At 49.2% G+C, this 17,579-nt stretch overlaps 1 protein-coding gene across 1 annotated transcript in view; it reads left to right on the top strand.

Annotated features, from left to right (window-relative positions):
- The window catches only part of TGME49_235920 (dynein, axonemal, heavy chain 2 family protein), a gene marked incomplete at both ends in the record, with an annotated part of 44,237 nt that extends 29,020 nt beyond the window's left edge, over nt 1-15,217 (top strand). Inside the window, 21 exons of the mRNA XM_018780446.1 lie at nt 163-451; nt 899-1,142; nt 1,607-1,831; nt 2,299-2,473; nt 2,838-3,195; nt 3,636-3,912; nt 5,037-5,285; nt 5,878-6,043; nt 7,028-7,173; nt 7,997-8,170; nt 8,681-8,772; nt 9,222-9,425; nt 9,689-9,949; nt 10,486-10,789; nt 11,166-11,398; nt 11,841-12,102; nt 12,350-12,544; nt 13,054-13,242; nt 13,652-13,999; nt 14,305-14,436; nt 14,873-15,217. Coding sequence (XP_018635809.1) covers nt 163-451; nt 899-1,142; nt 1,607-1,831; nt 2,299-2,473; nt 2,838-3,195; nt 3,636-3,912; nt 5,037-5,285; nt 5,878-6,043; nt 7,028-7,173; nt 7,997-8,170; nt 8,681-8,772; nt 9,222-9,425; nt 9,689-9,949; nt 10,486-10,789; nt 11,166-11,398; nt 11,841-12,102; nt 12,350-12,544; nt 13,054-13,242; nt 13,652-13,999; nt 14,305-14,436; nt 14,873-15,217 — 4,868 coding nt within the window. The remainder of the gene's footprint in view (nt 1-162; nt 452-898; nt 1,143-1,606; nt 1,832-2,298; nt 2,474-2,837; nt 3,196-3,635; nt 3,913-5,036; nt 5,286-5,877; nt 6,044-7,027; nt 7,174-7,996; nt 8,171-8,680; nt 8,773-9,221; nt 9,426-9,688; nt 9,950-10,485; nt 10,790-11,165; nt 11,399-11,840; nt 12,103-12,349; nt 12,545-13,053; nt 13,243-13,651; nt 14,000-14,304; nt 14,437-14,872) is intronic.
- Nucleotides 15,218-17,579: the final 2,362 nt, after the last annotated feature.

Here is a 17,579-nt window from a genome sequence, read left to right as displayed (position 1 = left end):
GTGCAAGCTGGGTTACCTGTGTCCCTCTGGAGGCGCCATGAAGCGGGGATAAATCGCTCGCGTCTTGCGTGTCACCTGAGACTTTGGTAGTTTGACTCCAGGAAGGACATCAGGAGGGTTTGGTATTTCTTGCACGGTGCGTCTTCCTGTTGTGTCAAACAGGCGTGGACGGCAAACGCACCACCTTCCTTCTCTCCGATGCGAATATTCTGAGCGAGTCGTTTATTGAAGATGTGCACAACATGCTGAGTTCCGGAGAGGTCTCGAATCTCTTCACCACCGACGAGTTTTCTGCGATTTCTGCGGAGCTGGAAAAAGCAGCCAGGGCCGCGGGAGTTAATCCTTCTAATAGAGACGCCATGCACGATTTCTTCTTGTCGCGAGCCCGAGAAAACCTCCACATTGTTTTCTGCGTCCGCCCCATCGGGCAGCAGCTTCGAGACTACTGCAGGTACCCAAGACTCAGCAAGGCTCGTAAGGGTGGGTTCGTCCGCGCCTGTTTTACACCGACGAACTCTCCACACAATGGCCGACCCACATCTGACCCTATTTGCAGACAAACCCTCATGTATATATATATATATATATATATATAAATATATGTATATATATATAAGTAGACCCGCCATCCTTTCAATCGATTGATGCGCGAGTCTGTTGTGGGAAACATCGCCGCGTGGCACAGCAGCGTCTGTGAGTCTCCCAGGAATCATTTCTCTCATTCTTCCACTGTCGTAGATGTGTCTGTACAGAATGTACACACAAGGACCTGTACCATGTATTGCGTAGAGGTATACAAATGTGAATATATTTACATATGCTTGCGTGAATAGGAGGAAACACAGTTGATCAACTAAACATAGACGACAAAAGACCTTGCGACTTTGCGTCTTGTCAGAAACTATCCGGGCGTCGTGAACAATACAACCATCGACTGGTTCTTTCCTTGGCCCGAAGACGCTCTCACTGAAGTTGCAGCGACGTTCTTGGTCGACTCGACAGTTGAAGTGGAGCACCGCCAAAGTATCACGCAAGTCGTTTCTGCTGCTCACGCCTCGGTCATAGCTGAGTCGGAGAGAATGTTTGCAGAAATGAAGAGACGAAACTACGTCACCCCAACGAAATTCCTCGAATTAGTTCAGGTATGAGAACACTCGCCGGCACGCACGCTTCTTCTGCCGCACAGTGTACACACACATATATATATATATATATGTATATGCATATACATGTATGTATATTTATGCTTCATGTTGCGCATAAATGTTTTACGCTTGAAACTGTGGGGGTCCATAGGTTTGAGTTCACGCAGGCATCTGCAACCCGTGGATGACTCTGCTGCCAACAATCGTCTGCAAACGTAGTTGTAGTGATGTGTATCTATATGGGTATCTATATTTTTCTTTCCTTGCATGCGTCTGAGTGCACACGCATGTGGATGATTCGCAGAGCGGTACTCGTGCGTGGTTGGTGAAAACGTATTTTACGTAGGTGGTCCGGCTGCATGTTCCCCGCCTTCGACGTTTTCTCAATCGTTCCTATCTCTGTTTTGTTGCGTTCTCTACTCGACATCAAAGGTGCGTCCTCTGCTCTTGTCCACTTCCAGGGGTACATCCGCCTGTATCGGGAAAAGACAGAAGAAGTTCAGGAACTCGTTCACAAGCTCACAGTGGGTCTGCACAAACTCGTCGAGACGCGCGCACAGGTTGAAGTCATGGGAACCGAATTGGAGAGAAAGAAGGAGATCGTTGCGAAGAAACAAACAGAGTGTCAAGACCTCTTGGTTGTCATTGTGGAGAAGCGAAGCGTTGCAGATGAACAGAAAAAACAGGTAGGTGCTGGAGTTCCTTGCCGCCTCTCATATCAAAGAGACGAGGCCTGCACAGATCGAATCTTGTGCTTTCGATATGAAGAAGACACAAGAGAAAACAGAGACAAAAAAAGGCGGTGAGAGACGGACAGCAAATAGCGCGGGTTCATGCTGTGTGTGCCCTTGTTTCTGCCGCGAAATGTAAGATGTGGTGTGCAAATGTAGCGAGCCGTAAAACGTACATTTAAGACACCCAGGAGAAGAGACAGATGGATGTACAGCTCGAGAGGTCATCTAAAGGCACTGGGCTGCCTTTGTACCAGATCAACGGATGCACAAATACATCGAAGCCAGTAGGCATTAGTGTTTCCAATGACGGTTACTAAGGAGGGGTCCGCAATCGCGGTAGGCTACAGGAAAGAACGGCGTCTTCCACATCTCGTTGAAACTGTACTCACTCCAATTCCGTTGAGATGTCACACTCCTAGGTCGAAGCGGACAGCGACCGAATTAGCAAAGAAGAAGTCGAAACGAAAATCCTCTCCGAAGACGCACGGCGCGACCTCGCAAAGGCCATGCCTGCACTCGAGGCAGCCATCGATGCTCTCGAAAAACTCGACAAAAAGTCCGTCGCTGAGGTCAAAGCATATACCAAGCCTCCAGGTGAGACATGTATATAAAATATATAAATATACCTATATATATGATAATATATGCGGAAGTGCGCGTATGACTGGTATACATGTAAGTGATTCTGTTCATTTAGATGCGTGAAGCGCTCTTGAGGTAATACACGTAATCTGCTTTTTGTTGATCCTTATACGTTTCAGCGTCTGCTTGCACAAGTGGTTCTGTCTACATACGAATTCGTATGAGCTGATCTGCGCATGCAGCATCCTGTACCTCGCTGTCCATACAGACACATTAACATGATTACCTATGTGCATAAACTGCATGCTGCACATCGGAATCTACAGGTTTCACTTGTGATGGAGTCTCCGGCGTCGGTTGTGTGCTTGCGTCCTAGACCTCGTCGTCAAGACGATGGCAGCCGTGATGACAGTGATGGAGAAGACGCCTTCCTGGGCGCAAGCGAAAGTGGAGCTTAACGACCCCAGTTTCCTCACTAAAGTCAAGAACTTTGACAAAGATTCGATCTCGAATAACACTCTGAAGAAAATCGAGAAATTCACGAAAGACCCCACGTTTGCGCCCAACAATGTGCTAAAGGTATCCAGAGCCGCGGGCGCCCTCTGCATGTGGGTGCATGCCATGCAAATGTATGCGGAAGTTTATCGTGAGGTTGAGCCCAAGCGGCTGCGGCTCCGACTGGCTGAGGAACAACTGGAAAAGAAACAGATGGATCTTTTGGCCTCCACACAGAGGTAGGAAGACAAGACACAGTTGATCCTTCCTGATCACCTATTCACACTTTCGCACTGCGTTCAGGTCTGCAAGTGTTGGCCAAATGCCGTCATCCATTGGCCTTCCTCTCTGCCATCTGCAAATTTATATATGCATCTCGGACGTCGTCCTACCGATGTTCTCGCGAGAAAATGCAGAGTGCTTTGTTTGCGTGAAGTCTGCACTTGTCTAAAAATATGCATCGTTAGCCCCGTTTGGGAAACCACCAACCGTTAGGAAAACGGAGGCTTGGGGTCCCCATTTAACACTCGGTACCGATGTCCTGTATGTCGTCGAATTCATCCATGTACCTACACATGCGTTAAGATATATGATACGTCGAACGCCTCGCTCTTGTCAGCCGGAAGTGTAAGAAGGAACTTGCCGGGTGTGTTTTCCTCTGACCTGTTTCTCGGACCAGACTCCAGGATATTCAGCAGCGTCTGGAAGAGCTGAAAGACCAGTACAACGCCTCAATTCGGACCAAGGACGAGCTGAACGCGTCTGCAGAGGAATTAAAACTGAAGATGGAACGCGCAGAAAGTCTGATTGCTGGACTCGCCGGAGAGCGCGACAGGTGGGAGATCTCTCTCGCTCAAAGCACGGAGAAGTTGAAGGCGCTCCCGGGCGATTGCTTGGTTGCCGCAGCGTTCATGGCCTACGCTGGACCCTTCAACGCCGACTACCGGAAGCGCCTTGTGAGGAAACCTTAGCAAGCATTCAAATCACACCAGTGTCATTTGCCAACGAAAAACGTCTTGTCTCTTTTGCGAGGCCTGGTCGCAAAGGGGAACTGCGGACGCGCGCGTCGCCGGGGGTTCTGCACGCTGCAGCCTACTTGAACCTTCCGCTGCAGCTGCAGTGAAGAACAGGCATCCATGTGGAGTTGATTTGTAGCTCTGGGACCCTACTCTATCTAAGATTAAACCTACCGTGGTCCTTACTTCTCCGGATCCCAGTTCTATTTTGCTGACTCGAAGTATGAGGTACAGGCAACCAAGTTCCCCATGATATTTGCTTGAGGTCTTGAAGGTCTTTGTTTACGAAGTCGAGTTAACACAGTAACCCATGGATTACGCCCTGAGGTGGGGAAACAACTTTCGAACTCCAGTGTGGGTGGTGATAAAGAGGTTACCTGGGAGAGTCGCAAGAGGGATCCATCGCGTTCAGAACCTCTTGCCCTCGTCTTGCATGTATCAGACAAGGGGCGATCCATTTGTGTGTGGAGAGACTGCAGTCGAGTGTACAGCCGAGTTTTTCGCAGATGTTGAGTACGTGGGGTAAACTGCCTAATGGGGATCTTCGGTATTCTTGTTTCCTGGGAAACTCGAAGACCCAGGAGTACTATGACACCGACGATAACATTTCGTGAGCAATATCGATGTCGGCGCTCCATCAAGTCTGCAGTTCAAAGTGCCTGACCGATAGAATTTTTTCGCCTCGCCACCCAGTGGTCTTTCAGATATGCACCTGCAAATCGGATCTTCTCCACGGTATGCTACGCGTTGTGCATTTTTTCTCTTCAGTGAGAGGTCACTGATCGTTCGTGTCTTTCTTCTATATTTTCCTTCTCCGTGGACAACTGCAGCTTTTGCGGTTTCTTCTTTGGACACCCTAAGCGGGCCAGAACCTTCTCGCCGCTCATGCTTGCCTGGACACAATCTTGTCTTGACACTCCGTTCAGGCTGTCTACGGTCTGTCTTGGGTCGACTTCAGTTTTCTCCTTCCGTTCTCCCCTGTTTACGTCTGTGTCTCCGCATGTCTCTGCGTCTCTCCCTTACTGTCCTTGTGCCTGACTCCCGCTTTCCTGTGATTTGTCTAGGTCACGCAAAGCTGGGTGCCGCTGGTGAGCACCTTCAACATTCCGCACAATCCGAATTTTGACTTTGCGGATTTTCTGGCGAGACCGATCGATGTGCGACAGTGGAATCTCCAAGGACTTCCCTCGGACCGTTTCTCGACAGAAAACGGCGTCTTGGTGACAATGTCTCGGCGCTGGCCGCTGATGATCGATCCTCAGAACCAGGCGACAAAATGGATTCGCCGACTCGAGGCCGCAAACGACCTGAGGGTGAGCACAAATGACGGACAGGCAAACACCCTGGGGGCGGGATGGGGGAATGACAGCTCGTCGCCAGATTCTACGTTGACAAGTGGGTGAGTGCGGTCGAAACACTGAACATCACGGTTGGAGAACGAACGGAACAGTCCAAGCTGTGAACAAAGCACCCCTATAGTTCACACTGATAAGGCGAAATCCAACATGCAATCTCGCCTCCAGCTGAATTCCACAAACTGTGAGGAGTCACCGGTCTCGACAAGATCTCCAACGCTCAAATAGAATAAAGTTGCATGGGCATTCCCTAGTCCGGGACGAGTACTGACGCGCAGGTCAGGAGGATCCCGCGAGATCGAAGTAGGGGGAAGACGCACAGAGGCTCCGATCCAGAACGCTCGGGCGTTCTCGCAGACAGGTTTAGCGTCCTTCGCTTAGTGGGAGAGTAGATGTTTTACAAGGGCATGAATAAGGATCGATCTGACTCCAACATTGCTCATAAATGAAGGCCAATAGACTTTAAACGGTGGGGAGGAACCTCTTCATCTGTGGCTGCTGCTTTTGCTACTGTGAAATGCGGTCGCTGTCTCTCTCCGTCAATGCTCAGCTCGTCGACCCTGAGACAAGAAACTACATGCGAGTCATCACCACGGCTGTTGAAAATGGGAAGCCGCTTCTTATGGAGAGAGTGCAGAACGGGATAGACCCTTCTCTCGAGTCGCTTCTCGCTCAGAGAATCACTGATGTCGGAGGATCACCCTCAATCAGGATAGGTGAGGCCACCGTGAGAGGCAAGCGTTGGGGGAAGCGCTGCCCAGTGGTCGGAAGTCATAAACTGGGAAAGGAGCGACCCAACGCCAACATCCCTGCTTTTAACGATGCTTGACACACCCTGTCCTCCTTCAGATATATATACATATATATATATATATATATAGTGAGAGAAACAGGTAGATAGATGTATTGCCTTCCCCAGCTTTACGCAACTGATTACGAGTAGATGCATGCCGTCATGTTTTTGCTGTAAAGGTCCTGCTTAGGAGCTCGAGGGGCGAAAGATACCGCTTGGTTGCCTGAGGAACTGCACTATGTGTCTTTGTTGAGCATACATGCTGAGAACCCGTTCAGTGCAGGTGTTCGGGGCACTGCGAACAGCGCATCGTACCGCAAAACGAACAATCAATAAGAACATTGTCGGACTGAGGAACAGGTTTAGAGGGTACATGTTGAAAATGAAATCTCTTCCGTTTCTTCATGCGGTGGTATTCGCTCTTTATGGACGGCCGTATATGTAGATATGTAAGTTTCTATGTTTCTTCAGCTGGTATGAAGATACAGGAGAAGTAAACGTGTACCTACGCCGTTGTCTCTGTCAAAAAGAAATGGTTCTAGAACGCGGTAGCCTCAGCCGGGAGAGCCTGATTCTTGCAGCCGGTGTGCCGAAGCGTCAATGCACACGTCTATAGAGAGGGTATAAAATGCAAAGAGGTTTGCATAGTTTAATGTAAATGTCGTGCTATGCCGCAAGCACATGCGCACAGAAACATCGTCACAATGCCTCAGGAGTACATGCAGGCTGGTCCAAAGAAGGCGTTCTTTGTAGACCGGGACTGGTGTCTTTTTTTCAGAACTTGATGCCGCACTCTCTGAGCTTGTGCAGGTAGCCAAGCATTCATCTTCACCTTGACAGCTCAGGTGGAATTGAATTTTGTCGCCGAACGCCCGCGTTCGTCTGTTTGGACTTTTGGGCTTTTCAGGAGACGTTGTCGTTCGGTACAATACGAACTTCAGATTCTACCTAACAACCAAAATGTCAAATCCGCACTTCATGCCCGAGATCGCCTCGAGTGTCAATCTTGTCAATTTTATTGTCAAAGAAGATGGTCTAACGGCTCAACTTCTGGTATACCACTCTCAGATGAAACGCAGATGCAGGCGCTTCTACTCACCTGGGCATAGACACACGCATATGGACAAGCAGATAGCTACATGCAGACACATACAGAAAGTATGGGCGTGCAATCAGTAGTGGAGACGAAGGGAAATCAGTAGGAAAAATGGGAACACCCCGCTCGTGGGTATGTGTATAGGTGAATGGGGTTACCAGGAAAGTACTGCAGCTTCAGAGAGGCAAACGACGAACCGAATGAAGATGAGAAAGGACATTGCCGAATGTGTACCGTTGCGTATCACGTTACCCACATTTCAGTGCATGGCTTTCGTAGCAGACATAAACAGCGAAGTCTATTCTCCGGTGACTCCGAACCGAGGTAGCCGTGTTTTCGCCATCCGTTTCTGTACTTCATCATAGGTGTACACAGTGTCCTCTCTGCCTCTCGACATGCGTCGTTGTCTCGAGCCATCACAAGCATTTTCTGTCTCTCTACATATGTGGATGTATGCTTGTGTAGGTTGTGTCACACATGCTGTGACTGCTCTGAGTGTGTATGAATTCGGATGCGTCGAATGAGGAAAACTGTGTTGAATGAGAGCACTCTGATCTCGAAGAACGAGCGAATGTGTTGAGTAATTCGAAAACAAGATCTGTATCTATACAGATACATCTATATGTATGTATATATATATATATATAGAGAGAGAGAGAAAGAACGACAGATAGGTTGACAGATTCGTGTAAATGCACGCATATGTATACTTGTGATTCACTGTACGTGTCATTTGATAAAAATCTCCTTTGCTTTTGATTTCGCAATGGACGCCGACAGGCCATTGTGGTCATGAAAGAAGAGCCGAGGTTAGAAGAGCAGAAGAATGAACTGGTGGTGAGCCTCGCAGAAGGCCGGCGTCGACTTCAAGACTTGGAGGACGAAATCCTGAGACTCCTGACGAACTCGCAAGGATCACTTCTCGACGATGTGGAGTTGATCACGGCACTGCAGGTATCATGGTTTTAGCGAGAAAAGGAGATAGATCAGCCTCGAGCGAATCACCCTTCTTCCGATACAAATGGCACGAAAGGTTCCAGGCACTCTTCTGTGTGTCGTACGCGATTCGTCGTATATCCATACGAGAGTCATCTGTGCAGATAAGCAATCGAAAGAAAGAGACACATAACATATCCAAGAGCCGGCATCCAAGGTCAAACAGATGCTACCTGCAAATACAATGAATATATATATATATATATATTCTTATGCCCATGCATCTATCCGTCGAAATATATGCCCAGATGCATGTCGAGTGTTCATTGGAGAAATGGCGGGGTAGAAGGGCGCTGTTCACCACGGCCGCAAGGCTGAAAGATGAGTTTCCGAACGGCTTTCTGCTTCCTTTTTCGACAATTCCAGAAGAATGTCGTATTACGGTGACCTCTCGTTCTTTCGTTCTGCGACCTAGAAACACCAGCGAGATCGTTGGTTGGTATCGGCTCCGCTCGCGTTGCTTTTCAGGAGTCAAAGTCCATTGCAGGAGAAGTCACTCGGCAAATTGAAGTTTCGGAGCAAACCATGCAGAAAATTGACCAGGCGAGAGACGCTTACAAGTAAGGTTTTCACAGACTTGCAAGCAACACTACATGTGTTGTGTGAGCTTTAGAAACAAAAGCAGGCTTGCTTGTGGCCCAACCAACTCGCAGAAACGCCTGTGATTTCCCTACGTGCTGCAGTGTGAGGGACATTATAGAGGGGAAAGGCGGCATGTTCTTCGATTATTCTTCGCGTGACTTCACAGTTATCGATTCTTCGAAATTGATCCCCATCTCCTTTACTAAGAGGTTAAAGATAGAGTGCCCGGTGAATTGGTTTAACTTCCTTCATAAAGAAGCGTCGCTTTCTTCTTCACAAGGCTGTTCTCGCTTACAACGCAACTTTCCACGGAACGGGATGCTGATCCGTCTCGAGTGTTGCTGTCCGATTTCGCGGTTGTTCACATGTGACAGATGAAATCCAATTCTTGATTCTTCCTTTTCCTGCTCCGAATATGTGAATGCAGGCCCTGCGGTATTCGTGCGTCGGTGCTCTTTTTCGTCCTTCATGACTTGATCGTCGCAGATCCCATGTACCAGTTTTCGCTCGATTCGTACGTCGAGTTGTTTGTTTCAAGCATCGAAAAAACTAAGGAAGACAACGCCATGACGACTTCTGTCGAGGAGCACGTACAAATACTCAACAGCTACCATACAGTCGCAGTCTACAGGTACGTCCCGTTCTTGTCAGTCTGGGCGCAATCAGTCCATGGAGTCTCTCGCTCTCTCCTCGAGCTTCGTCGCTTCATACTCAACGGGGTTGTCTAGGTTCTGCGTGATGTTTGTCCTCTGCCCGTCTCTGGACCATCTAAAGTCATTTCCAAATTTTCAAGAGTAGCCGAAGCACGAATCGGCGCTCTCTGCCGCGCCGTGCGTGAAGGCGGCGGGATCTGCACAGTAGCAAGACTTTGCTTGTTTTCTCGCCATTCATCAGGAACGCGTGTCTAGGTTTATTCGAGAAACACAAGCTGCTGCTGAGTCTGCATTTGACTACAAGTATTCTTCAGTCTCGAGGCCAACTAAACAGAGAAGAGTACCAGTTCCTTCTGACGGGAGCGAGCGTAGCCGATCGAAGGAACCAAGAGCAAAATCCAGACCCCGACTGGATCAGCGAGAGCGTCTGGGACAGCATTTGCGAACTGAGCAAATTGCAGAACTTCCAAGGGTTCCAGACGTCGTACGAGCAAAGTCTGAGGTAGGGGCATCATGCATCGTTTTTTTCGAACGCCCACCCAAGTACTCCAACGCCCGTCGCTGCCCCCAACTCTATCGTTAAGCATCCACATGGCAATCAGATCGGTCTTCGAATATACACCGGTATTTGGCGTCACGACAACTATGGGGCGACCGTGTGGCACCAGAGCGCATGGAGACGCTTTCACCTGTGGATGGCTAGCCTGAACGAGTCTGTGTACATGCGGAACTATACATCAAAATATTTTCTTGTGTGGAGGGGTCAGCATACACATCTCTACAACCATGAACGTATATATATATATATATATACATATATATACATATATAAATATATGTATATATATTTACACATTTGTATGTGTGTATGCATATGTCCTTGTGCTGACTATATGATACACACACTGGCATCTATACTGCGATGTATGAGCCCGTGATCAGTTTTAGGTTATCTGCGTTTCGGAAGGTCCGATGGACGACTAAGGACTGATCGATTGATAATTGTCCTCCTCTTGGTTCCGGCCTGCCCTCCTTCAGAGATTGGCGGAAGTGGTACGCGACAGTGGAACCGGAGAGAGAGTCGCTTCCTGGAGAGTGGCAGACACGGCTGGACTCGCTCCAGAGACTGTTGATTATTCGATCTCTGAGACCAGATCGTTTCCTTCCTGCGGCAACGCGCTTCATTGCCGAGACCATGGATGGGCGCTTCGTCGACTCGCCACCCCTGAATTTGGAGGCGGTTTTTAACGCCTCAAAGAACACCATTCCTCTCATTTTTGTGCTCTCGAAAGTCGACCCAACAGGTCAACTCATGGCGCTCGCCTCAGCGAAGAACGTTCAGGTCCGATACATGCACACTTACATTCGTATGTACTTGCATGCATGCATTCACGTATGTGTTTGTTTGATCATCAGCATCTGTCCATTGCAACAAGCCGATTGCGCGAGATCTTTCTCTCAGTTTACAACGATCCGACCAGCGAAACCTTCACTTTGTCGCATGCGACGATACATGCCCACGCGGAGCTACTCATGTACAAACGAGCACGTACGCCGTGATTTTTGTGATTTTTATGGGTACAGGCGTACGCATTCGTCTCCTTGTGTAGGGTGCACCTGTGTACGCGAAGGCACTCCACTCTGCCATTTCACTTTGGGCTCTTGGTTTCCCCCTTCGTGTATTCTGTCGATGACTGTGCCTGCCTTGGTTTCCCCAGGCGATCGCCGTCGCCCTCGGGCAAGGGCAATCTGCTCGCGCCGAGAAACTGATTCGAGAAGGTGCTCGCCACGGCTTCTGGGTCTTCCTCGCAAATTGCCATCTCGCTCTCTCTTGGCTTCCGACCATGGAGAAGATAATAGAAGAAGTGACGGAATCCGATCCTCACGAAAACTTTCGTCTCTGGCTCTCTTCCGAACCCCATCCTGACTTTCCCATTGCTCTGCTTCAGCGGTAAGGAGAAAACGACAACCGTGCCTCAGGACACTGTTGATGCTCCAGGACAAACAAGGCAGTTACTTGACTGCTTGTCTCCAGATGAGCGAGGGCCGAAGTCCGACACTCTTCGCGGCCTTTTCGTTCGTGTCTTTGCTGGTTACCGGTCGGGTGATTCAGCAAAGCAGACACAGCAGCAATTAACTGCCTTAACTACGTAAGGATTTCTCTCTAGGGTCGTGTCAAATCCTGAGGCATACTTCTGGATAGGATGCCCACCCAAGGCAGAAGGGGGTTAAGTTTACGGCTCGCCCTCAGAAGAACGACTCTCGGTTTCTCAAGTCGCACCGCATCTGCGACAGTAGGCACACTCATTTTCACAACCCAGATCGCATATGGCGAAGCAAAAGTGTAAGTAATGGAACACACATTTTTGTGTTCTGTTATTGCTCGGGGGCAGGTCCACGAAAATCACTACGGAGCCTCCAAAGGGGCTGAAGTCGAATCTGCAGCGACTTCTGCTTCAGCACACCGACGAGGACTTGAACAGAGTGAAATGCGGGGACGATCGGTACCGCCGTCTGTTTTTCGCTCTGTGTTGGCTACATGCTGTTCTCCTCGAAAGGCGGAAATTCAAGAGCGTCGGGTGGAATGTACCCTACGACTTCAACGATTCGGATTTCCTTGTTAGCGACAACATCCTCTCCATTTATGTCGAACAGGTCAGATCCACAAATTCCCACCAACTGTGTGCTAACACATATCAACCAAGTTTAACTCACACTCTGTCGGCTGGTGCTGTGGCTTTACTCCTCCCTCAGCTCCTAGACAGCTTCTACTTCCGACCCTGTCTTGCGTTTCCTACCAGATGGATCTGCATGCAAATGAATCAGACTGCCAACTCATTCAAACTTAAGAATCATATAGTTCTCGAGTTTTTTCTCACCCCACTCCTCTGGCTGCTCACAGTACAGCAACGACATGCCGTGGGAGGCCCTTAGATACATGATTGCTGACGCGTGCTACGGGGGTCGAGTCACAGACGACAAAGACCTTCGCTTGCTTCGGGTCTACTGCGCCGACTTCTTCTGTCCACAAGCTCTTCAACCAGATTTCAGCTTCTCCAGCTCAGGCACGTACTACATTCCTGAAGATACAACTCTGGTAGGTCTGATGAAAGCGACCAAAACGATTACTTATGCTCTCCTGTGTTACCCTGGTTCTTGAAGGAGGTGCCCGTTTGCTACGTTTTACATGCACATCAAGGTCGACGACATGAGCGACTTCTTTCCTACAGGATCGTTTGGCGCAAAAGCCAACTTGAGGAGAGTGAAGACACCTACAGCGTATCTCCTCGAGTCAAGCAATTGAAAGTGTCGCCCGGATGTTTGTTCACTTTCTAACAGAGAACCATTCAATCTCCTCTTGAGACAGACCGTGCAGCACCATCACGTGAGCAGCTCGACGGCTGCCGTTCCCCCTTTTCTGCCCGATGCCTTGCAGGGTTAATACATCTACGAGTAGTTACTTGATTAGCGTGTCTGCATGGGCAGCAAAAGGCTTCCTAGATTCATGAAAAAAGTTAGAGTATTTGCGGGATTCCACGAACCGTAGTCCCATTGCAGCATGAGCGCTTCTGCGGTTGACAACCTTTTCGATGGATCGTTCTGCAGACTGGACTGTCGAATTACGTGCGGGACCTCTCTGTCATAGATCCACCAGAAGCCTTCAGTCAACATGTCAACGCAGAGATTTCCTCCCAGATCGCAGACGCAGAGAGTCTCCTGTCAACGCTTTTGCTTCTTCAACCTCCCGGCACGACCGTGCAGTCAGCTGGAGGAGCTGGAAAGCCTGAGGACCAGGTAGGCTGAGACAGGGAAAGCTAGGAAAACAGATCGGAAAAAACAAACAATGAGAGGATAGAAAGAAACAACGGGAGAGTCGGCGTATCACACCAACGCGCCATTGTACCTCCAGGATTCTATTATGTGCGAAGAATCGTTTGTTTTCTTCCGGAAATCGGCTTTGGTCCCGAGACAGCAGTGCAGGGAGGAGAGAGGAGGTAGGAGCTCAAGACCGAGAAAAAGCTACGGGGGGTATAGCAAAGTGAGACACGAATCGCAGGCTACGATTGCTTTTAGCCTTTTTAGTGGAATCGGCATTGGCGTTTTTGCCCCGGACTAGAACACGCATCTTGGGCGACTCATTTCTGTCACAGTGCCGCGAGCTCGGTAGCAACTGTCGGTACAGACGTGCTTCTCTTTTTTCCAGGTCTACAGAATCTGCGAGACAGTTGAGCAGGAGTGGCCAGCAGACATCGACTACCCGCTTATTGTCGCTCGCGGGGAAGGCGATGTCTCGCCTCTACGGGTTGTTCTCCTTCAGGAGGTTCAGCGATTCAACAGGCTGCTTCAGTTCGTTCGTGAATCTCTCGGATCCTTGAAGAAAGGCTTAGTGGGTCTTGCGGTGATGTCTGACGAGGTGGAACTGGTGATGCAGGCTCTCGAGAAGAGCAAAGTTCCCGAGGCGTGGAAGTTCGCCTACCCCTCTGTGAAATCGCTCTCCAGCTGGGTTCTCGACCTGAAAGAACGAGTCGAGTTCATGAGTAAATGGGGGCTGGTAAGGCCGGTGCGGAAATACCCACGCCAAACGATTCAGATATCCGTCCTCTGCTGTTGCGGTGTCCGAGTTCCAGGCTTCGCCTCCTCACTCCCTGTGTCTATTCTCTACCTCGCTATTTTTGTACTTCTCCACAATGCTAAACAGCTGTACTGTGTCTACAGTTGGCTTTGTTAACGTATGTGCATGCTAACCACACCTGCGGAAAGGGTCCTTAGCTCGGGATACAACACGCAGGTCCGATCTGGTGACACAGAACAATGCATGTCGCTTTTCTTTGTATTGTTGGCTCTTCTTTCCCACAGGAAAGGATCCCGAAAGTTTTTTGGCTTGGCGGGTTCACCTATCCGAGTGGCTTCTTAACTGCATTGCTCCAGCAGTTCGCGCGCCGAAACACTCTCTCCATCGACACGCTAAACTTTGACTTTCTTGTTCAGGTATAGTTCGTGACTGTTGCTCGAGACAAGATGTTTGAAAGCAAGTGCACGAGTTAACAACGCTACTAACATAGAAGCGATCTAATGAGCGAAACAGTGTTCTAAAGGAAACACAAGGCAAAGCGATTTCCAGAGCGCTGCACGCACAATCGTTTCGTATTTTGACGTTACAGCAAGGTCATGTTCCCTGGTGTAACCTGTTTCCGGTTTTGGTTGGCGATACAAGTTTTTAGACCTTTCGCTTGATACTGGAACTACAAACAGCTCTTTGATTTGCTGTGTCCCCCCGATTGTCGTCTTTCACATTTTTTCCCATCGTAGAGCGTGCGTTTATGACAAAAACAGTGACTCGTACGTACAAACCGTCTGAAAACGACAATGATACTAATTGATTACCCAACTTCTGTCCTGTAATGTTGGCCTGGTCTTCCCTCAGACGACTGGAGATGAGAACCAAATAGCTCAACCGCCTAAGGAGGGAGCGTATATCAAGAAAATGTACCTTGAAGGTGCAAGCTGGAACTGGGAGAGCCACTGCCTACGAGACTCAGAGCCAATGAAGCTGATCACAGATATGCCTATCATCCATTTCAAGCCTGTGGCAAGAAGACGCGCTACTACAGAGACGACGTACATGTGTCCTCTGTACATGTATCCGATCAGAACTGGCACGAGAGAGCGACCGTCATTAGTGACTATAGTCGAGCTGAAATCTGGAGGTGTTGATTCGTCTTTCTGGGTAAAGAGAGGGACTGCATTGCTTCTCTCGAAGTCCGACTGATGGCGAATGTGACCGCGGTTAGCTGGGTTCCCCGCGTGGGAACTATCACTTCGATGCTGATTTCTGTGGCGTTCAAACAAGTGCACTGACATCGGGATATGATGGTCACAGGGGAACAAGGGTAGTGCCCGTTGTTGCTTAGGTCTGAGCGCCACTCAAACTTAGTTCCTATTTCCTTTCTGCCGTGACTTCTTGTTGGAAATCGAGTCCTTATGACGATTTTCTCGTTGCAAGCGACCTTGACATGTGAACTTTCATTGTCGTGACAGAATCCAGCCAATGCACATCGTCCCGGAAAGTTTGCTATTTAAGCAAAACCCGAGCCAGTATTATGCTGGTCGAAGAAGGCACACGAAGCAAAAAGGCATCATTAGTGGTTGTTTGTAGCGGCTCGCATCTCGCTTTCAGGTTTAGGCAATGTATGGTGACAGTAGAGGTGCGACGATTTGTGACAGGCGCACAGGTGTAGGAGAATGCCTCTGCTTCCGAGCCCATAGGAAGTCTGAAAGGGGAACCTTGTGTGACGCCTAGACGGCACTTAGACTGGGCATCATTCAAGCAGCACTGAATGCAAAACACTAAAAATTCGACTGCTCACAGGTGCGATGTGTTAATTTAAAGTCGGCAACATACAGTGCGTATATACAAAGGTCTGCCACGTATATATACATAAGTGGGGATTGATGCATACAGGGTTTGACCAATTTTGATTCTCAGAGAGGAACCAAGGCAAACAATCCAGTTCCCTCGCACGCGAAATGCAGCCTCATTTGGGAGCGAAAAAGCGTGGCGAGTTCTGAAGTGTGCAAGCATGAAAAAAATCCGAAAAAAACTATCGAGCATAAAACAACGCTTGGCAGACTGCCAGGCAAATGAGCTGCATAAAGATGAAAATGTTGACAAGCTGGCTGACGCCCTCGTATCGTTGCCACCAGAGAGTTACATATCTGTAAGGGCTGAGCCATATAGGAAACGACAGCGTGTAGTGGCTCCGACATTCAAGGGAAAAGGTGATTTTTGTCGCTGGCGCGAACAATATATATGTATATGCACATATATATTTGTCGATATCTACGTATGCACATCGCACAGATCTGCGTATGTATCTGCACATACCCATGTATCAATTGGGATATACATGAGTATACGCTCATATTTACGGGTAGAATTACGTACTGGGAAATGTGTTGAACCCCCGTGTGCCTCGAAAGTCGGAAGGAGTAAGTTGACCAACTGGAAAACAAGCTCAATTCAACACTCGTCCAGCCAGCCTTCTTCCGTGAAAAAACGATAAAAAATTAGGTAGCTTTGGTTGCCTTGCGTATCGGCTGCTCTCCCACTCACATAGATTGTCACCCCGTTTTCGCCTGACAGAGTATTGCCGAGTGGAACGGTGACGATATGCACCCTAGGTAACAGACGTCCGCAGACTTTTGCGGGCGTCACTTTCCGTGAAACATATGGGAAATGAGAAAAGGAGGTCGTTCTTTCTCAACGCTTCTCTTTGTCGGTACCCATGGAGATGTTTGTACGCAGAAAGGAAACGCCTTCAGCTGATCGACACACAGTCTCGGAGTTTGATGCGGTCGAGCCAGTCGCCTCGGAGATCAGGTACAGGACCATCCCAACGAACAACAGGATTATTAGCTGTCCGTGCGGCTTGGAGGTCCACGACCCCCTTTGTGTTTTTCCCCTCGTGTTCCCGTCCTCGTTTGTCGTCCACTGAATATGGTGGCCGTCCAACCGCACTCGAGTACGTTTCACAGTCGCGTTTAGGCGCAAAGAATGGATTATAGACGTAAAAAGGCCCCCTCTGCATGCCGGGGATGTTGTGGACCGCAGGAGCAGAGAGTGAACATCCAGTCCTCCCACGGCTGACTCTGTCTTCCCCCAGTAGCCATTCAACATCCGAGTGCTTAGTTATTGATGAATGACTATCTAAAAACACGTCGGACAGGGGGTTCTGTTGGGGCCACACGCAAACGCCGTTCGCTCTACTTTCTCGTCCTCGAGACGGCGTCGCAACGGTCGGGCTCCCGTCTGACGGGTTAGCGGTTTGCCCTCGCCAGAAATGAAGCATGTCCCGTCGTCTTGGCGTATAGGTTTTGGCAAGCCGGGGTTGCTCGTCTGCTGAAGCGACATATGCCTCTTCGTGCATGTTGTAGTCTCCAGGGACACAGGGTGGTTCTACACAAACCATCCTCTCGGAGCAGTTACCCGGTATCTGAACCGCGGATTCCATATCGACAGTCTCTTGCCGGTTGTCTGTCGAGGACTGTCTTTGAAGGGAGGAGTAAGTTGATTCCGTGCTGCTGACTGTGTCATCGTCAGATGACCAAGCTATGTACTCTGCGATTCCCTC

The sequence above is a fragment of the Toxoplasma gondii genome, chromosome X (genome assembly GCF_000006565.2).
Source record: "Toxoplasma gondii ME49 chromosome X, whole genome shotgun sequence".
NCBI classification, from domain to species: Eukaryota; Apicomplexa; class Conoidasida; order Eucoccidiorida; family Sarcocystidae; genus Toxoplasma; species Toxoplasma gondii.
This window is presented reverse-complemented; position numbering and strand designations above follow the sequence as displayed.